This window comes from Genypterus blacodes, unplaced genomic scaffold (genome assembly GCF_046128005.1).
Source record: "Genypterus blacodes isolate CSIRO-AG114 ecotype Tasmania unplaced genomic scaffold, CSIRO-AGI_Gbla_v1 ptg000438l_1, whole genome shotgun sequence".
In the NCBI taxonomy this organism is placed as follows: domain Eukaryota; kingdom Metazoa; phylum Chordata; class Actinopteri; order Ophidiiformes; family Ophidiidae; genus Genypterus; species Genypterus blacodes.
In genome coordinates, this window is record NW_027467208.1 from 2,522,587 (window position 1) to 2,545,000 (window position 22,414).

The 22,414-nt window shown below is 47.1% G+C and overlaps 1 protein-coding gene across 1 annotated transcript in view; it reads right to left on the reverse strand.

Moving 5' to 3' along the window:
- The window catches only part of gabbr2 (gamma-aminobutyric acid (GABA) B receptor, 2), an 85,608-nt gene that overhangs the window by 52,549 nt on the left and 10,645 nt on the right, over positions 1 to 22,414 (reverse strand). Inside the window, exon 2 of the mRNA XM_076139083.1 lies at positions 4,929 to 5,099. Within this exon, the coding sequence (XP_075995198.1) occupies positions 4,929 to 5,099 (171 nt within the window). The remainder of the gene's footprint in view (positions 1 to 4,928; positions 5,100 to 22,414) is intronic.

Sequence of the window (22,414 nt, forward strand, 5' to 3'; positions counted from 1 at the left end):
TTATAGACTCATGGTGGCTCTTGTGTTTTTCAGGACCGCTGAACGCTTACTTACTAACTGTATTGATGAAGTGGAATAGTGGGAATGAGATCAGTGGCAGAGGAAAATAGAGCAGGCGTCTCACCATGATGGTGAGCTTGACGTGGTTCATCCTACTGCCTCGTTCTTCCTCATCCACAGAGACACAAACACACACACACACTCTCTCTATATGATTCATCCTCATTGCTTCCCACCTTTAGACTACAATTTTAGAACGGTTTCATCGCCGAGGTCCGCTGTTAACGTTCCTCTTCTCTCTTTGGTCTGATTTTGTGAGCCCCTCCACACACACACACACACACAGACACACACAGCCAGGCCCCGAGGCCATCAGACCCCCTGCAGAGAGCTTGGCATCGGCGGGCATGTTGATACACCAAAGAGCGCGTGTTCCCGTCGAAATGGGCATAGCAAATTCTGCTGGCAGACATTTGACAAGAGAAAAAGAAGGTCCTGTGTATGTGTGTGTGTGTCTGTGTGTGTTCGCCCTATATTATCCAGTGGATGCTAATGTGTGTTTGTTTGTGTGTTTGTGTGTTTGTGTGTGTGTGTGTGTGTGTGTGTGTGCTATAGTCTCCTGCCATATTGATGTGTTTGTGCATATGCCCACACATAAATCTAGGTTACTGCCTTGGAGATATTTGACACACATACAAACACACACACACACACAGACACACACACACACTCATAAAAACATACCTACAGCACAACAAAGCAGCTTGAGGGTCGTTACAACATTGCTGCTGCTGCTGTGACTGATCACATCAGTCACTGTGCCCATGTGTGTGTAATCTGCTGAACCATCGCTAAAAAGCTGAAAATAATTAACAAAGACAAACAACTTTCAAATTCCTTTCCTGGTGTTTCTCTAAACATCTGCTGTCATAATGGCGGCCTCCTCTCGTACCCTGGAGGGAGCTGTACACACACACACACACACACACACACACACACACACACACACACTCACTCCTGTACAAACAAGCATTTTGCTCGCTGAGCTGAAACAACAGGGAGGCTGGAGTGGATCAATACCACCAGGTTTGTGCTCGTCAACAACAATTGGCTCTGGTTCTCTGGACCAGGCTCAGCGTCCCGTTGTGTCACCGGTTGATCTAAAAAGACCTGGCTGGTGAAACGCTAAGAAAGGAAATGGAACTTGGCCGAGGGAGGCGCGGCAGCTGGTTAGCCCGGTGCTCCACGGTTTGTGTTGTGACTGAAGTCGCAGGTGAATGGAAAAGACACACACAGGCACACAAGGACTAACACACGTGGCCACTATCCTCAGAGGAGAAAGCCCTTGTCACGATTCAATGTTTTTCGCTTCTTCCAGTATGTCGGAAAAAGGACAAGTCGGTGTTTCCGCTGAAGTGTGGGAGGGCAAGAGAGAGAGAGGGGGAGAGAGAGACAGGGGAGGGGGCAGGTGGACCGAGGGATGGTGGGATGGTGGGAAGGAGAAGTGAACAGCTTTTCCTGCGTAACAAAAACATCCTCCATTGTGTGGGGCAGGCAGGGAATCCCCGGCAGTACATACAGAGGAGAAATAATCCTTCTGCTCCTTTACATGCTTCAGTTAACACACACACGCACACACACACACACACACACACAAAAGGGACCAAATGACAATGTCAGACGCATTGCTCTAGGTGTGTATTATGCATCGCTGCTCAAAGGTTTAACAAGCCCCCTGTTTGCACGCAGACACACACAAATGGCTCTCAGATCTGCTGTACAAATGTATCATGCTGTGTATAATGTGGGACATTATAAAGCCCTAGGTAGGCATCACACACACACACACGCACAATATTGAATTCTATGACAATCAATTTTCTAGTTAGTTGAGTGTGTTTAGGCACATTAGTCATCTCATCTCATGGCTGCAGTCGTCTTCTTCTGTAAGCACGTTAGAAATGATTTTCACATCTTAAAATTCATAAAACGCCTACAAAGTCATTTCATTTATCTGTTACTGTCTTTTCCTAATCGATCTCCCCATCGTTTCTCTTCTCATCGGCACAAACACCATCACCCGCGGAATACAAACGACCCCCTTTAGGAGGCGGCAGACGGATGGGAGCGTGACCTGATGAAGAGTGCGGTCCAGGATGAAGAGCGGCCATTTTGCGATGATTCAGGTGTCGCCTAAATGACCCCGCCGGGCAGACGGGCTGATCGATGCTTTACGACGGGTCAGACCACCCTTCACGCCGCCGTTCCTCTCTGCGGTGACAGCTTGTGTGTGTTTGTGAGCGAGGCACATACCACTAACATTAGCAGGTGTCGCCCATCCTTCCATCTGTCTGACTGAGCTGTGTGTACACAGACCTACACACACGTACGCACACACATCTGCGCATATCAGGGGACAGCTGTATCAGATGTTTAATATTTTGGCACCTATGACTCAGTGAATGTAGTTGTGTGATTGATTTGTAAGGCGTTGTCATGTGAGCGAGTTGGGTTCAGGTTTCTGGGTGTAAAGTGTAATTATCACAGAGAGAATCCTAATCCTGCTCTCAGTTAGGTCTGCCGTGTTCCTGGGTCAGTCTGGCAATCTCAATAATGTTGATTGCAGTGTGTGTGTGTGTGTGTGTGTGTGTACGCGCCTTAACACTAGCAAATACCGACACTGTAGCCATTTTGATCTCTCAACCCGACCGCCGCCACCCATGATGGTTCGCAAACAGGCTGCATGTTTGTGAGTGTGTGTGTGTGCGTGTGTGACAGTGCAGCATGTGAACATTTAGAGACGCTCACACTTGTGTCCATGTTTGTATGCGTGTGCGTTTTGACAGAGCCTATAAATAGAAGTGACGATCTGGCTTTGGCTTACAGGTCACAGTCACAGGGGATACCAGACCGTACGTGTGTGTGTGTGTGTGTGTTTATATGTGTGTGTGCGTGCGCGTGTGAGAGAAAGTGGCTTTGAATCCTTAACAAGCATTACATAACATTAACCTTGTGAGCAGTCTCCCAGGGAAACAGCTCTGCAGATCAGTAGGAGAGAGAGAGAGAGAGAGAGAGAGAGGGAGAGAGGGAGAGAGAGAGAGAGAATGTGACAGAGAGAACATGGAGAAAGAGAGGAATGCAGGGGCGGCGGCGATGACGAAGAGGATATTGCTGTCAATTGTAAACTCATTGTGAAGATGCGAGTGTGTATGTGCTCAGATACACTAAACCCAAAGCTGAGAATGATCAGCCAAGCAGGAAATCATGCACTTTATAAAACCTGTACAGTATTAGTTTTATATATAAGGCCTATAAAGAAGCAAAATCAACAACAGATACACTGACATAATGGGGGCCCAGAAGATAATATGAATCTCTACCTACATGAAACGGCAGTAAAGACCTTCCTATTCTTTTGCTCTATTGAAGCAGCTTCAGGTCTAACGCTCTGAGCCTGACAGGGGATTGGTCGATTCGCAGAGTGCGGAAGCAGTGATTGCATATTTGTAAATCAGGATTAGGGGCCAATCTCGTAGCAGGTTGATTGAATCGGGCCTGTCTGTCTTCCTCGCCTTTCCTAAGCCCCTTGGCGCTTTCAGGAGCACAGAGATAAAGGGATTTGGACTCTGTGAGATTTGCAGTGAGACTTCTCGTGCGCCCCCTTCCCAACCCCTCAACCGCTGAGCCAGATTGTTTTCAACCGGGGGCCCCGAGGCGAGCGCTCCTCAAAACCCAAACTGTCCACAGCTCCGAGCAGAAATGTAAGAATAGTCCAGGGTGGTTGAACGGTGGGCTTGGTCATATCGTAGTAAAAGAGGGGGGACATGATGTTGATGTGTTCAAACCCGATGGGACTTGACTGTTCACGTCGTGTGGCCGCAGAGTCGGACTTCATTACACTTCAGGCTCAGGCAGGATTGAGCGTTTCAAGTTGGGGTCCTGCCACAAAGCACCTGGGACTGCAGTTTGTCTCTCCCGTTGCCAGCCTGGTGACCTGGTTTTTGTGTTCGCTACCTCTTCCTCCCCGTGCCAGCGCTGCATAGGCTCCATCCCTCACCACCACACAGAGGATAATCAGGGTGGGACAAGGGTTGGATCGATGGAGGAATCACAGTTTTGCTTAGGACCGGGTATATAAATTTGTTCTCTTCCGTTTCCGAGTTGGAAATCCAACTTGCTGTGACGTATGAAATGAATCCCAGCTTTAAGATTCATGCCCGGTGCCAGAGAGCGAGAGAGTCAGGGGCGAGTTAGCTGCCAGTGCTGAGTCAACACAGCAAAATGTTCCCCCTTCTCATTTCTCCACAAATTATTTCTACCCGAGACGCAGAGCTGAATGGAGCTTTCTCTTATAAACTATCTACCAGATGGAGCGCAGCGAGTAAATAATGGGGCAAAATCTCACACATCAGCATTTAATTCTAGGACCGAGAAGTTCTGTGACATCTGCTGTCCTCTGTTCCCTCGGTGCTGCAAAACTCCACTCCATTCTTTCTAACCAGCATTTTCTTTTATACATTAGAGTAAAAAAAATCAAATGCTGGATTATCAGGGGTCTCTAGTGATTTAAAATGACTTATTTAGCCACTAGCAGTAAATAGGTTGCATTTGACAGCTTTCAGCCTAAAACACTCATTTTCCACCCACTCAAATCATGCTCTCATCATCTAAATGGTAAGATTTATTTAGAAAAATTGTCAGTCATTGACTAGCGCTCGTATTACTCGCAGCCTCATATCAGGGTTGAATCGACGAAGTAAATTACTACAACAGCACACACACACCGTCATTTTGACCTGGTACACATCATGACCCGCACTCGTGTAGGCAGTTCAGTACTCTGGTCACTATTCTGCCTCCTCTGCAGCTTTAAACAGGGGTTGGATTCCAAAATGTAGCCCTGTGTGAAGACAAGAAGAGACACTGACCTCTGAGAACCTCTGGACGTCCTGCGTGAGGGTCCCCACCCGGCTCCAGTTGTAGTAGTTGAGGAACTTGACGACGGCGGGGTTCACAGCGTTGTCCGACGGCACGGTGCGGAAGAAGTTGGGGTACTTTTTCTTGTCTGCCAGCACCGGGGTCGTGGCGGCGAAGGATAGCTGAAACAGAACAGAGGGAGATAAATTAAGGTGGTATGTCCATAAAAAGGGAACAGTGGAACTCCTACAATGTCAACAAGACAGCAGTGTCAACAGCAGTCAGCATCTGGGAGATAGTGGATGGAACGGACGGAACCTTGGATTGAACCGTGACCTTAATGTGTGTGTAGGAATATGTATAGCCACGTCCGTGAATGGGTCCAATCTAAACGTCTTGATGATCAGCAGAAAGCAGCATCAGAGGTTGATTCATCTTTGGGTTGGAAAGTTCAATTTGGCATTCTATTTTATTTTTAATTCGGGTTAGGAACTTTCACATGAAACCCTAATTACCTTTTTTAAAGGCGGCCATTACTCTCTTCACACGCCGCCGCCACCTCAGCACATTTCCAGCACATCTGAACCAATTGATGCTCACAATAAATTGAAAGTTGGCCGAACTCTGGAAGGGAAACTTTTTTTTAGTATTTTCCGCATTAACATTTTAATGAACAAAATATGAAGCGGCAAGCATAAACTATCACTGTTTGCAATATCGTTGGACAAATTTAAGAGCGTGGCTTAAGCTGTTAACTGGCCCCGATGAAAGCAGCCAAGACATATTGAGCAATTCATCTTGTGAAAGCCTCGCTTGTGAAACCTGATGAGAATATCTACATTTGCACTTCCATTCCTGGTACACACACACACACACACACACACACACACACACACACACACACACACACACACGCTCATTCCCACCCACCTCACCTTTCATTTGTCATTTTAATGATAATCCAGTTTGGCTCTCTTTTCCCTTTGCAGTATATTTTCTACAGTAGGTCACTCGTTTTCCTCTCCGGTCACAAAGAGCCATAATTAATTTTTGCATTACGATTATGACTTAACGAACGGACAGGCCGTTGGGAAGATAAGGGAGGTTTCTTGGGAGAGCTGCTTCACATTGCAATGCAGATTACCTAAGAAAAAAATAACCACCGACGACCCGGTAGAGCGAGGTCGCACACCGGTGGAAAATGTTAACAATGGCTGATGGAGGCTCTGTGGCCACCAGGCAGCCCGGGGACGATGATGCGGCGCCGTGTCCCATCTTCAAAGTCTTATCTGTGTTACATTTAATGTGCGATATGAATCAACGCAGGGTAAATGACATACTTTGCAGAGATTAAGCAGAACTGGCGAATCAAGATAGCAAACCAACACTAGAGAATCTGATTCTGATCCAGACCAATAGGTGATTTCTGAAAAATCTGCCAAAGCCGTACGAGCTCACCTCCTTACTCTCAAAGCCGACATACTTTACTACTCACAAATTACATCTGGAGCCTGATCGCTACTAGAAAGCTGTATAATACATCATCATGAGAGAAACACACCGCAATAGTAATTAACTTGGCATGAAACAAATAATTGTTATGTCAGGATGGGAATGTACCCAGCTTGCGAGCTCACAGCCCAGTGAATCCACACTTTTTGCACAAACCCATGGGTGCATCTCTTCTCACATCAACAGGAGAGGTGTATTAAAACAACACGTGGATTACAGCCATCAATTAAGCGGGAATTGAGGCTATTATCTCACTAAATGCCTCTAAATCCCAAAATTGCACGTCAGTGTTCAGCTTCAAGGAGTCTTTCCAATGCCGCCTTGATCTCCGTTTAGTGGAGGCTTGTAGCTACACCCACACTGGGAGACGCTCCCACCGATCTCCAGGAAAGTCCGAGCGATTTTCTGAAAACCGGATTGATTGCACTCAGGCCCGTCACGATTACCCGCGGGAAGACACTTTGCGGTCAGAAGAAGCCTCCAGAACTTTATCCTTCATCCGCCTGCTGCTTCAGGGTTGCCGTGTTTAGGGATGTGTTTGTGGGGGAGATTCTTCTGATGCAATTTTATAGGTTCTCTTTGAGGGAGAGAGTATTGATCCACTCGCACACATATTCAGAACTTTATTGGACGGCTACTGCTGTTGTTCTCCCATGTGGTTTACTTATTGGAGAGGAGAAACACCTAATTGGTAGACTGGCAGCTTTTTACTACCAGCAGCCCCATGAGATCACCTGAAGGGCTGACGATGTGTTTTCACAGCGGCCCTTCAATCAAACATGTTCCCCTAAGAACAGTTTGGTTGGTTTGGGGAGATAAACATAACCACAAACACAAGAGTTGCTCGATTCTTAGTTCATCAAATAAGAGGGACTTTGCTGTATTAAGGATCGCAAACTCAAGATCAGTGCATTTCTACGTAACTTTAGGCAGCGTCTTCTGATGTGTGAGTATTTCAAATCCCGGCAAACTTGACGGTTCACTCGTCTTATCATCTTGTTTGAAACTAAACTGGGACATCCTCAGAAATAAGCCGCTTTTTCTCTATGTGGTCACCGGATCCAGGTCAGCTGACGAGGGGCTGAAATGTGCTAAAATAAGAGACGTTCTGCGACGGGTCGAGTCAACAGGTCGGCCCCCGTCTGCTGACACCATTTCGTGAGGACAATGTACTGACATTTGAGATGAGAGAGGAGCTGTGTTACGGATGGCTTAAATAATATATTCTAGGCTTTATCTAACTCTGAACCTTTTTACAGTCAAAAATAGTTCTATGATATCACACATCTGAGAGTAGTGGCTTATGTAAGAGGGTTTCTGAAGCGGGACGGTACCAAATAGGACGGCCTTTTTTTTTTTGACAGCCCCTTCACTTGTATCACAGACACATGCGGCGTGTGCCACACATAAATCACACGCACACGTTCACACCAATCATCTTTAAATACAGCTCTTTCCCACTGACGCACGCTGCCCGGGGTAATTAAAGCATCGGCGCTCTGTGAAGCCTTCTGCCGTAATCTCACCGCAAGGTCACCGAGTAGAAAGACTGTGGATCCAAGGTAAGGCCCGCGGAGGGAACACGGCTTTTTTTTTTGGTTGAATACCGAGATGAATTGCTGATAAAGATCGGCACGGTGATCTACTTGGACATTCTGCCCGTGCGTCCAGTTATCACTTTCTATTTGAACCGAGCACAAAGGCTCGGGCTGCTCAGGCTATTATCCCAGTCACAATCCAGGCGGTTTTGTGTTTATGATTATTGAGTGAAAAACGGGCGGCGGAGATAAAACACCAGGCGGAGACACGCGGTGGCACAGAGAGAGAGAGAGAGAGAGAGAGAGAGAGAGAGAGAGAGAGAGAGAGAGAGAGAGAGAGAGAGAGAGAGAGAGAGAGAGAGACGTGGAGAGACAGAGAGAGAGAGACGTGGAGAGGTTTATTGCTGATGGGCCAGGCGTGCCCCGGTGATGAATGTCTGCTGTATCAGATTCCCTGACACCAAACAGAGTGGAGTCAGTCGTTTTTCAGCTTCCTAAAAAGTCTGCAAAATAAAATACGAATGTGTGAGTGTTTGTGTGTGTGTATGTGTGTGTCCACGGGCGGTAAGTGAGGGAGCGGCTGTGAGAATTTTATTGTATTTCATATTACAAAGAGCACCAATAACTCAGGTGTGTGGTGGCGTTTTCATTGAGGCTTCACCTCTGAGGTGACGTTTTCATATACGAGTGAGTTTGACTCTGCTGTCCGTGCCCACTGGGGGAAAGAGACAACAACACTGGATTCAGACTGGGACGTAATGGTTCTGTCTCAAACGACCTTTACCAGTCGGTCCCTTGGATCCTCTCTGTGCTTTTTTGTCAATATGGCATTCTCCCAATAAAATAGAATACATTTTTCCTCTGCTCATAGATGGAATGTGCACACAGAGGACTAAACCTGACTCTCCCTTTGACAGAACATATAAATACTTCATCAAATGCTTCCAGCGCATCTACGTATCTGCATGCCACAGAAGCCTCCAGCAGCTACAAACCCAGATACACACCTTACACCTCTCTGCTTTAGAGAAACGCATCGACATTCCCTAACTTTCCTCATCACGGCCCTCATCACCAGCACTCCATGCACAATGTCTCTTTGTTTGTGTGTGTTTGCTGCAGTTGTGTACCTGGATAGGACCGAATCAATGGCCCATAATTTAAACCCAACAAGCTTTGCAACCTTTCCCCAGCACAGGCGAGTGTGAGGCAGGAGAGAGAGAGAGAGAGAGAGAGAGAGAGAGAGAGAGAGAGAGAGAGAAAGGGAAGACTTGCAGGAGTGTTCCTAATCACGTCGACGGGTCTAATAGCATTGATTGGTCCAGATGGAGGTTTGGGTCTGCTATACCATGTGTTGGTGCTAATTGTGTAGTTTGGCCTTTTGAGTAATGAAGTGAACTACGTACTGTAGTGAGGAAGGATTAGAAAAGAGCAGCAGGTAAATACAGGCTCAGTCAAACCGGTGTGGTCGTGCCCTACGTGCTTATAAAAGGTGTTATATCATTTGTGAACACTGCTACCACTTCTTGTCGAGAGAACAGAGAAACAAGCTCTCACACACACACACACACACACACACACACACACACACACACACACACACACACACACACACACACACACACACACACACACACACACACACACACACACACACACACACACACACACACACACACACACACACACACACACACACACCTGACTGGGCATCTACGTTCAAATATCAATACGTTGTGTGTGTCATCAATGCTGCAACTCAACACAGTCTAACGGATTTCCTAATCACTTCCTCTGAATAAAGTCCGGCAAAAGCTGATCGTTGATTAAGACAGGATAAGAAGGTCACACAGAGGTCGCACCTGGAGTGACAGGTGACTAGCTGCACCCCAACACCGTTGTGGCTCAGTTTAATGGTAAACGCACAATCAAATTGGACCAAACTCTTGTGCGTATGAAACACAATACACTATGTCTTTAATCTGAGTGAGAGAAAAACCTCATTCGGTAATATAACATGATCCTTATTGGCTTTGGATAATGTTATTATCAGCAACAAGTGGAAAGTGATTAACACACATCATCAGTTTGAGAGTAACACACTCTGACGGGGTGATACAAAGCAACTTCACAAAGTTATAACATAGAAAATGAAAGGTTTCATAACCGGAAGGGACAATATCAAACCACTTCAAACACTCGACCCAATGGTGCCTATTATCTCCGCTCTGCTCGCCGCTTCTCCTCACAACACCGCGGACTCAAAACCCATCAATCCCGCCCCGGTGCCTCAGGACCCCGTGCGGAGCCGGAGCGAGGTAATAACGGCGCTGTTGATCAGGAGGCACAGAGGTGGTCCCGGGCTTTATTCAATATTCAAGAGAGGCATTTGGTGCGCGGTGGGAGCGCCCAGCTGGAGAGACGGTAGAAAGGGAGGAGCTTTGGACCCCACGCCGGCCACATCCAGAACTCATTAGCACCGGGCTGGAGGAAGGAGACAGAGATTGAAGCTGGAGGTAGGTGGTGGACCAACGGTGTGGGACAACCGAGACCGAGGTGACAGAGACAAACAGGGGAAGTAAACAGACAAAAGACCAGAGGAGGTGTGTGTGTGTGTGTGTGTGTGTGTGTGTGTGTGTGTGTGTGTGTGTGTGTGTGTGTGAGAGACAGAAGTTTCTACAGTTATGAAAAGCCAAGAGTTGTTGGGCTTTGTTATGTCAGAGTAATGCTGAACATATTGATGTTGCAGATAACATCTTCCTACGCACTTGGGCAGGTGTGTGTGTGTGTGTGTGTGTGTGTGTGTGTGTGTGTGTCATTCATGTTCACACAAATGAATTCAACTCACAAGTACATTATTGCCGTCCAATGGAAACCACGTGCATCCAAATGTAGTAAAGTTTTCAGGCAGTGTGAAGGAGCTTTTATGGAGTACATTCTCCTTCATCATGCCGGCATAAATCCCTTAAATCCACAGCACACAACCTCATTATCTCGAAAATGCATTGTCAGGCGTAAAATGAGGCCATTTTTCATCGTTCCTGAAAAGGTGACATTTCAGAGACGTGCTTTTCACTGGAGAGCAGCGCTATGGGAGAAGCAGAAATTACCCTGCTGCACCATTACACGCAACACACATACACACACACTCTGTATTTCCCTGTGCCATACAGAAATGTTCTGCCATGCACAAACGCACACACACACACATGCATGCACACACAACTATCTTATCCTGAAATTGCTTGCAGGCATTTGGAGAAATGAAAAACCAATACCTTGTAAAATCAATTGTGATGCCCAGTTCAAGCCTGTGTGTGTGTGTGTGTGTGTGTGTGTGTGTGTGTGTGTGTGTGTGTGTGTGTGTGTGTGTGTGTGTGTGTTATACCTGGAGGATAGGAAGGGGAGAAGATGATTGCTCTGCAGAACTAATACTGTGGATGGGAATAATGTAAAGACTCACTCTGTATAATTTTAATTAATGTCACACTTTACTATATTAGTGAGTTTACTGAACACAATTCAAAGCAGATTATAATGCAGATTACACTTTCGTAGTAATTATGTTGGTTTAGCATTTTTGCTCAGATTCCTCTGTAATGTTTTAGTGATTTATTCATACGTGTCACGGCGGTGCAGTGTACATCATCACACAGTCAGTCAACAAAGCGGCCTCCAGACGCTGACGGATGAGGTGGCCTCTTCTCTAATAGCTTATGGTCTGCTGCAGCCCCGGCTCTAACATGTCAATCATGCCGTGCTTGCAAATGCCAACACACACACACACACACACAGACCCTGACTGACTGATGCTCTGTTTATGTTTGCCGGCCTCGCACAAACACCCCAACACATCACTCTCCCCCCCTGTCAATGGTTGAGACTCGCTTTCATCCCCTTCTTTCCCCCCCTTCTTCCCTCTTTCCCTCCTCACAGCCGTCTGTCGGGGCTCAGCCGGCGGGACGTGGTCACACATGTCGGAGCGGCTCAAAGTAAGCATTCACCTCGCTTAGCTCAGGTGTGGCGTACCTTCATACATCTTCTCTCTCTGTGTTACTTTCATTTCTAGTAATTCCAGACTTTCGTCCTGCTCGTGCTTGCACACGATGCTTCCCAACGTTCATACAATCAGAACAGTTTTTACCTACACAAGCAAATTAGTTTGCAGATGTGCAGCCATTCAAGTGGATCCTTGCATGTTGTGTATCTAACCGTTGGCATGTGAGGTGTGGTGCGTGTGCTGCATGAACCACGCCACTCAACTTATGCTCTGCAAGTCTCCCTACATGGACATCTCACTCTGCACACATGCTGACTCACTGCTCACCATGCTCTTTCCCTTCCATTACTCATCACTATAATCCTATAGTGTGTGTGGGTGTGTGTGTGAGGTACTAGGCTGACTTTTAAGGGTTTGTTTATGGCTATTTTATTAAATGTCAGGATTTTCTTTGACATTGTTGCCGATCTTTGCTGGTCACATAGCCGGTCCATAGAGATGTAATTGGACCCTGTTGAACCCTGGAAGTTAGCACAGGATAGGAACAATCCTTTCAGGGTAGAATATCATAAGGAAAGACTTTCTAAAGTGATGATGGACCTGTTTCTGCATGTGGAGTAGCTTTTAAAAATATTTTAATTCATGGTGACCTAATTTGGACATAATGTCGCCTCAAATGATGTAATTTGGTAAAATGGTTAAAAGCCCCATCACTGACTGGAGCCAAACAGGAGTGTGTTACTGCGACCTTTCCTGGGGTCGTTGGCGACCTCAATGCTGTGCAGATTTACCGGCGCCTTGGAGTGCAGAGAAACCCCAGAGAATGAATGTGCTCTGAAATTGCGCATTAAATCTTACAGACTCGTGCCAAGTACAAATAAATCATAACAGTTTTGTGTAAACATTCCTGAGTTCAGTCGTTAGCTAAAGCGCTGAATCATCAAACAGGGTCACAGTCCCCTCTCACCCCCCCCCCCCATACATACTCAGGGCCAGTTGACGTGTTTTACAGCAGGAACTAGGTATTTGAGACGTGACGGGCTTACTGAACATTTATCAATAGAAGGAGTCAGCTGTCACTTGCGTCTCGAAGCGGGAGAAACAGGAGGACAGGGGCGGGGGACACCTCCCACCCACCGCCACCACCGCCGCACTGACACAGGCTTAAAGGCCTCTGTGCCATTCATCATGTGACCATCTGTCCACAAACTGTCCTTGAGGGATGGAGATCAGCGCCGGCATCGCACACAGGATCGAGGGGGAGCGTTCTGTTATCTATCGATGCGTGGGGTGGATATTGGTGGGAGAGGGGGCCATGTGATGACAGGAAAGGAAGTGATGCTTATTTAACCTACATCTTTGAGTGACTAAATAATGTTCATACACACAGTGCGTTTGCATGCACTCAATATGAAGATGCATTGGCATTCTGAGGCATTTCCTGCGTGTAGGGAGAAGCTAAAGCTCATATTGAGGAAATGCAGGCAGAGAGGCAGACTGATTGAGACGTTTACGCATACTTCAAGAGCATTAATGTGTGTACGTGACATTTTATCACCTACATTGCAGGATTTAAAGCACCGAGCAGCTTCATGTCATCATTCCTGCTTGGAGAATGGATCACTTTTATTTCCATCTTTGCCTCTCTCATTCACACGGATCACATTACCACCTTACTACACGTGGAGAAACCTCTGACATAAGAGGAATCCGCGGATGCTGGTGTGGCGTGGAGGGGAGGGGCTATGACTGATGATATTCGGCCCCCCTCGCTCCATAACTATGCTATTTATAAATTGAGATTTGATAGCGTAACCTGAAATCTCACCGTGCTCCCTGCTGCTGCCACTTGGCTGCCTATGAATGATTAATGAGCAGATGCTGAATCGTAGAGACCATTATTGTTCTTTTCTTCCCTCCCTCCTTCATCTCTCCATCCATCGCTCTATACACTGACTCCTTTGGGGGAAGCGGAGGATTACATTGCATGAGCTTGTATTTTTCCTTCTCTCTGTGCTCACTGGCCAGCTCATAGTGAGCACGCTGCAGAACACTCGGCCCATTATAAAGCATCTTTTACTCGCTTTCAGACTAGAGAAGGAAAATGAAGCAGGTTTCGCCCAGCGAGGGTGAAACTGCTCACACGTGCAGTTTCACCTGAAGTTATGAGAAACGGGAGAGGATATTTTGCACTCAGATCACTTCCACTCGACTCAATTTGAGGGAAATCATTAAAAAGGAGAAGGATGCCTACACTTATTAAAAACATAAACAAATCGGTGCTAAAGTGATGGAGCGCTCCCTCATTTCTCTACTCTCCCCCTTTCATTCCCACTAAACCTTTCACATCCCTTCCTTCTAATTCTTTTTTTTCCTCCTCACTCAGGACAAACTCCAGCTCGCATCAAAGTCAAATCTGTCCATGTTTACTGAGGCTCAGTGTGGTTTTATTTACAGTATTTGACAAAACAACAAGTAATATGCACGGCGTGATAGATCATTCTATAATAGAGAGCAGTGCAGGGAAAGCCCACACACAGGCTTTACATGCTGTGGTTCATCTCTCCCCCTCTCTCTCTCTCTCTCTCTCTCGCTCTCTCTATCTATCTTCATCTCATTTGCTGGAACACACATTTAGAGTTCATATTCATGGGATCCTTATCTGTCCGTTTGGTTCAATAATATTCAGATGTGACACTTCCCCTCGCTTTTCAATTAAATACTTGATGAAGGCACTGATAAATAAAGCATGGGTACACAGAACAGACACAGCGTGTAGGAGAGAGGAAGAGGAGAAAAACACAGCCTCTGTGCCAAAGCAGAAGGATGATGCTGGGAACACCCAGATGGTTTCATGAACTGCGTCTCTCCCTCTCCTTTATTCTGGTTCTGCTTTATGATCCCTCGTCCCTTTTTTCCCCCCATTGTTCTCCAAGGACGACTTCATTTTCTTACTCTGTTTTGCATGAAAACAAGATGAAGAGGAGGAGGATGCTTTCTGAATGCTTCCTGAACATTCGAAGCTCAGCAGAATAAAGCAAAAATGCTTTGAAGAGGCGAGACGGGTGCTTTCCATTCCATTACACACTGAATGTCTCTCTTTCTCACTCTCTCCCTCTCTCTGCTGTCTGTGTGTGTGTGTGTGTGTGTGTGTGTGTGTATGTATGTGTGTGTGTGTGTGTGTGTGTGTCTCTCTCTCTCTCTGTTTATGTGTGCAAATCATCAGGAGGTCAGGCCATGCGTCTGCTTTGTGTCTCTGCCTGTGTGTGCATCCGCGTGTTCACCCTGTCTATCTGTTTGTACCCGTGTGTCCGACGGCACCAGATTTCCATGGTCGCTCAAGCGGAGGATTCCATTACTGAGGTGAGGCAATATGGAACCTAATACGGCCCCTGCATCGCTGCTGGAGTTCCAGTGACTCGTCATCGGCATGAAACGGAGGCTTGTGGTGGGAGGGCCACTGTAATTGGTTATACATACTTGAAAAAGTTCCCCTGAAAATCAATATTACTCAGGCCTACCCCTCACTCTCACTCTCACTCTCACTCTCTCTCTCTCTCTCTCTCTCTCTCTCTCTCTCTCCATTCACAAAAAAGGCAATAATGTAATCCTCCAGATTTATCGCGACACCGGCCGCTCTCTCGCCCTGCCTGCCTCCCTCCCTCCCTCTCTCATCTTTCTCTCGCTCTTCATCTCTATCCATTAGAGGACTAATTTGATTCACAGGCCATCTCTCCCCTACTTACAGCAAGGACTGAGATTGCCTGGAGATATCAGTATAGAGATGAAGAGGCCCAACATGCTTTTACACACTAGTGTTTCCCTGCGACGAGCCCATTGCATTATTTATGAATTAATCTGATTATAGCGATGAACACGACGCAAATCTAGACAATTGTCGTGGGCAATTCAAAAGTCATTTCTATAGAGCTCTGAGCACAGCGGCTCAGCGTTTACGACCTAATGACAGACGACTGAATGCCTTTCAATGGCTGACTGACTCCTGTTGTTCAAACCCAAACGTAGGAGATGATGCATGTAGCAGACTGAAGCCCGGACGCAACGGAACATTCAGGAAACTCGAGAGCGGCTCTGTGTGCTTTCGTTTCACTGGATTACTAATTCTGAAACACAAAAATTGGAAAATGGAAAAAGGGGACGCGTTTCATTAAATTGACTCAACAGGATACAATTTGTAAGTGTTTTGTCATTTTTGAGGGCTGAAAAATCTTCAATATGTGAACCAGTGTGTGTGTTTGTCATATTCTAGACAGAGGAATTCTGACAACAGGACGGGACAAACCTGGTGGGCTCAGAGGTTTAATAAGGGAAATAAAAGCAAACACACACATTATCACAGTTAGGTATAAAGAGGGGGTTGTTGTGAAATGAGCGTCTGCAGCTTGTGTGGACACGTCCCACACTTGTCTGGAAAATTGGCCTCAGTCGGGCTGGAAGGAGGCAGGTATGATTTGCATTGTTTACACTGGGATAAATAGCATGTTTACGTTTTGGTGCGGCAGGCATCATGTCGAGCTTTTTGAGGGTAATCTTTTCTTTCCCCTTAAACAGGATGTAGTTACGAGTAGCTGTCTTCGCTCGGTCTTGTTTCAATTTCCCCTCTTTCAAATCCGGGCTTTAAAGTAACATTTTCTGTCTCTGTTCCATCCAAGACTACAATCCCAGGTGAAGCAGCTGCATCTGAAACACGGCGGTGATGGGACAGAGTGAGGATGTAGAGGACTTGTAAGGATACGAGGAGGGGAAAAGTGTGCATTCACCAAGAAGCAGACGCAGCGTGTGTTTGCCTTGTTGTGTTGTAGGGGAACAGACGCCCGTTCCGAGTCTCGAAGGGAATGCATTATTACCCCACTTAGAAATTGAGATGTGACATGAGACGACTGGAGCTACACACTGATGCATATGTGTGTCAACAGTTAGATGGGAGGAGTGTGTGTAAAGTAGATATTGTTGGTTTATTAGGTGGGGGGGGGGGGGGGGAAAGCCTCACATAGGACGCAGGAAGTGGCGGAGGAGATATAATATCAGCTGTTATCTTGACACATCGTGCCTGTGACACACACGCAGGTGCCGAGCGAGTTTGGATGTCATGTCACCGACGCCGCGATGAGTCAGTGATGGAGAAGAGGCATCGTCGCTGCAGCCGCGCACTTCTGCCCGCCTGATTGGTGCAAATAGCCTCTTTAAAAACCAAATTGCGACCGGAGAGACTGGAACATGCTCTCTAATGTGCTTTAATCCACGTCCACGGGCCGGACAGCCCAGCTCTGAAAAACACAGCTGTTGAACAAACCGCAGGAGGGAACAGAATTGAATAATCAAACGCGGCTCTTCACTCGGGCCCTCGATTCCTGACATGTGACCTGCTTCGGGCTCGCTGGATTATTACTAACAGATTATTTCTCCAGGCGCGGCAGGGAGGCGACGCCCTACGGCTTCGGCACAGCGAGGGACGGCGCTCCCCCCGGAGATGAAACCCAGGTAGGAGGCGGTTACTTGGCAAGTTCTCGGGGCTTTCGCTGCGACGCATTCGAAACGCTTCTTTGCTATAACGGGCGGAAATGCACATATTACATGCACATACGTGTTCCAGCAATGTGGAATATTGATTCAGAAGTCTTCACAGGGCTTTTTCTGTTACTCGGTTTACGTCCCAAAAATACACACACTTCACGCACTGGTGCCTACGTGTTTCTCCTTCAGTCTATTCAGTGCCAGTCTGTGACTCATGGTGCATTAACGTCCCTGCCGTCTTAAGAGGAGATTACAGATGGAGCACAACAAAGAGACGGATGAAGCAAAGCGGTCATAGATAAGATGGGAGAGAAAACTACAGCCAGACGACGCCCATACACGTTTCATGGATGTTGCCACAATACCACATGAGTACATTGCTCTCTCTCTCTCTCTCCAACATTTCCTTTTTGTGCGTTATTAAATGTTATATTCCTTTACAGCATTAGTTGTCGATCTGTAAATTCCCCCCCTCTCTCTACAAAAATGGCAGAGCCCCTCTCCTTCCTCCTCCTCCCACCCTATGTGTGGAACATCGTCATTCTGGTTTGAACAGCTTGCGGCGCTGCTGAACGGTACACATGCTTTACAGGACTTAACTAGTGTGATGTCACCGCACTAAAATAAGATAACGCTGAGACTGATGGTGAAAAATAACTCAAATCAAGTAAAGTTCTAGATAGCATTTTGTGTCATTAATCACGGCCATGGTAGCTCACTAATGCAACTTCCACACACACACACACACACACACACACACACACTGTTTTTGCAGAACGTCTCCCTCCAAAACTGCACCTGAATCTTTACCGCCGTCCTCTACTGAGGTATTGTTCTTTGGCTCCCTGCTTGTGTATCGTGTACAGTAAAGCTTTCTTATCTGTGACGAGCCCGCCAGAGCTGATCAATGTAGTCACCTTGACAACAGATAAGTGAATTGGAACCGATACAACTGTTGGTAGCCAGGACTATGGATGTTCAGCGTGTTGGAGCGAACATCTGTAGAGCGACCAGCCTCGCCTCTCCTCTCCTCTCCTCTCAGTCTCATTCATACAAGTGTAATTAAGTCTAATGAAACTGATGAAAAGAGTACAGGGACAGAATTAGAAAGAAAATGAGAACAAGCAAGCCTGAAGAGTTTCCCCTCATCTCCTCTGGGGCCTGCGGGCCCCTCAGACCCGGTCCTGGTGTAACACTGATTGCACACATCTGCCTCGGCCAACACACACCGTGATTGCACTTTGCAGCAGTATTGACTTTGTGTTAAATCCTGTGGAGTCACAGAAACTGGCGGCTCGGCGCCCTCTGCGTTCCTCTTCTCCATCTCACTTTCCATCTCATCCTCTGGAGCCCATGTTCAATCTTCTCACCTTGATAGATACACACTCTGTGGTAGCCAGAAGCTTTGCCTTTTACACACACACACACGCACACTGCTGTCTTTGGGGGCGTTAATGTGAGATTGCAGCACCAAGCGCTGAGGCCGTCGGGCTCGGGGTGCCCAGCGTTTACCCGCATGACTACAAAGTGCCTCCTCACTGAGACTACACCAGGTCACCACAGGAACCACACACACGCTGTCCCAAGACCAGAGAGAAGACGGCCCGTACACCCGTCGATGACAACAATTATCTTTGTAGTGCCGTAGTCACTGCTGCGTTTACTGAAGCTGTAGTTCAGCCAAGGACCGCTGGATGCTGGCACCAATCCTGAAATTCATTGTCAATCAATCATTCTGTACACTTAGATATTTACTTGGCTGCGTTTTCCAACGGACTTTTAAGATACAGTACCACACCTCAAATTTATAGTTTTTATCACTACATAACAATAAGTCTGCTTCCTTATCTACTGCAGACAGAGAATGTGATTGAATCTAGTGTCTCACCTGCCAAGTGAGTGCTCTGCCCTCCCTCTGACACACTACACTTACACACAAACGCACAAGTGGAAGTTACAACTGCTGCAGTGGGACTTTAAGGCACAAAGACAAGTTTGTTTGATAATGTCTGTTTGATCCAAACTCGACCATACACTCTTGCATTTGCATTTGCATTTGCATCTCCTCTCTCACTCTCTCTCTCTCTCTCTCTCTCTCTCTCTCTCTCTCGCTCGCTCTCTCTCTCTCTCTCTCTCTAGCTTTCTTTCTGCCCTGCTTCCACCCTGCGCACCAGCACTCGTATTTATTTGATCGTCACTAAAACGCATTACTGTGCTGCGTAACCTCCCTCGCCCCCGGGGGAGGCCACACTTCCTGTCCCTCTAGAGAGAGAGCAGCAGATTCGTCTCCACTGCTCAACAGCTATCCAGTCCTCTGGGCAACAGCTCCAGCACTTCCCTGCTTGTCAGAACACCTCTTTGCCATGCAAATTGCTTTGTTGGTTGTTTTTTTTTGACACTCCTATTTCCCATGCATCCCCGCTGAGATAACGGCTGTTTGTCAGGAGGAAAAGATCAAAATTTTGACTCTTTTCAGCAGTTAGAGTCCTTGCTGAATTGGGAGAAAGCTCTGCCCGGGTGGATTTATGGTGACAGGGTCAAAGGATTGAGTTTTCCTATTGGGACTTTGTTGTTCGGTGATGAAGGTGGGTTGGGAGGGGGGGGGGGGGGGAGGTGTGCATAGCTAGAATGGATGAGTGACTGGTCATAGCTGGCAACACATTTTGGCAGAACTTGTCCCTTTCTTTGTTCCTTCACACATTTATTGACTAATGTGTCCGACTATAATCTGAGCTTTTTCCTAAGCGCATTTGTTTGTGCTTCACTCTGCCATCATGGTTGGGCCCTGTACCTCCATTGGGCCCTTGACCACCATTAACCTTCAGCCCAGCATTAAGTAGTCCTTACCCGGAAATAAGACTTCTTAGCCGGCATGCAGGGAGCCAAAGATGGGTAAACAGCCTTGGAGGGCCGCCCTGCTCTGCATGAGGATGCTAGTAGTGGCTGCAATTTCACCAATGAAGGTCGGATTTGCACCAAAATTGACATGGACACTCCAAACACCTTCAGCGGAGCATCATGCGCTCCCTTCCTGGAAATGACATTTCGTAGGAGCAGGAATCCAGTCCTTTTGTTCTTTGTAAAGCACAGTTTTGTCCCTTCAAATAAGAGCTCTTTAGACAAACAAGAGCAGCAGTTTACCCTTCACTGCTCCACACTGGTGTTTACACTTATTTTGACAGCTCTTTATAGGACTGTGTGGGCGTCTGGCACGTCGCACTCTGACTGACATCTCCTCACTGGGTTCTCTCACCTGTTAGATCTCAGGTCTCATTGAGGCAGAGGCAGTACCAGTGATACAGGCCAAGGCTCCACAGGGTCACACACCCCTGACCCCTGAGGGATTTAGATCTTTAATTCTCCCTGTGAATCCCCCGGTTTACACAAATTAATTTCAGCATGGAGGAAGCAGGTGGGGGTTTCCTCCTGACAGGTTCCCTGTGACCAAACATGGCAGTCTGACAGATGAGCAAACCTGATATTCAGCTGAATGTCTGGCGTCTGTATAAGTTCAGACGGCGAATGAAACCAACGTCTGCGCCGCGACAAGATATCACATCTACACATCGACACATTCAAGAGATCCAAATGTCAATGATGGCACGGAGCTAATCAGAAAAAAACACCTTTTATGCTCCAGAAATTGTCGTTCGGGCCGCTGGCTAGTCACCTTCCCTCTCTCTCTCCCTCTCTCTCTCTCTCTATTACAGCTGCATACAATGCTCCCCTGCAAACGTGACCAGGATAACAACGCGGCCTGTTCACACACTCAGCATGCTGGGTATATATCAGCAACTCATCTCCAAGACACAGACTCCAAGGTCCCTCAATGTGAGACGTGTCATTAGGCCTCCCTCTCTCTCTTTCCCGCTCCCTCCCTCCCTCCCTCCCTCTCTCTCATATTGCTCGGACTGCCGGGTGTCACTGCCGTAACTCTGCTTTGTTTCCTTCTGCAGACATCGTTTCTTTCCTGTTCCTTTCACGTTCTGTGGGTTCTTCGGTCTGCATGCTGGATATTTTATCCAGTTTAATATTAGTTTTTGGTGGCTTCACTTCCTAGACTTAAAACATATGAACATGCTGCTCCTGAGGTGAAACCCGAGAGAAGACAAACCAAACTGATGGTTCGGTGGACGAGTCTCACACCGGAACACACCTGCTCTATGCAATCCCCCGAATGTCCTTCACCTAAGCTTGTTGCCTTTAGTCTAATCAAATGGACGTGTGCCAACCCCCCCCCCCCGATCAACAGCCCAGTCGCCAAATAGAGAGGCACCTTCAGCACTTAGCTATCAGTAATTGGTTTTAGGCATTTGAGCGAGAGACGAGAGCAAACTACCACGACTAAACAAGAGTGAAACCCAACCCAGGCCTGTCGTTAGGCCTGCATATGTTGAGAAACTTACAGTAGCCACAGAATAATATCTTTAGCCCATCTGAGCTTATTCTCCCTCTCCTTTATCAGAGGACACACACACAAGCAGACAGGGGGGGAACAGAAAACTGTAGCAGAGCCAATGTCCACAGTTTGTGCTTTTCGTAAGAGGAGAGGCATCAACATGACCTCAAAGAATACAAACAGTGATCAAGTGTGTCCCGGCATGATGTGATGAAATGCGTATGTGTGTGTGTGCTCGTGCCAATGAAAGTAAAGCACAACAGAAGGGGGTGTTCCACTCACAGTCCTGCAACTGAAGGGAAATTAATTACCGAGGGTCTGAGTCAATCAGCCATGGATTTTCAATTATTCTCCGAACGGTGGCCATGAATCGGCTCCGGCTCTAGAAATATGCTGCAGGAAGGCCTGGGAAAAACTGAAGGGGAGAGGGAAATCTTACTGATGCATGGTGACTTCAGCTCTACAGGAATCTCCTCCCTTCTTTTTGCTCTGGCCATCCCTCTGTCCGTCCAT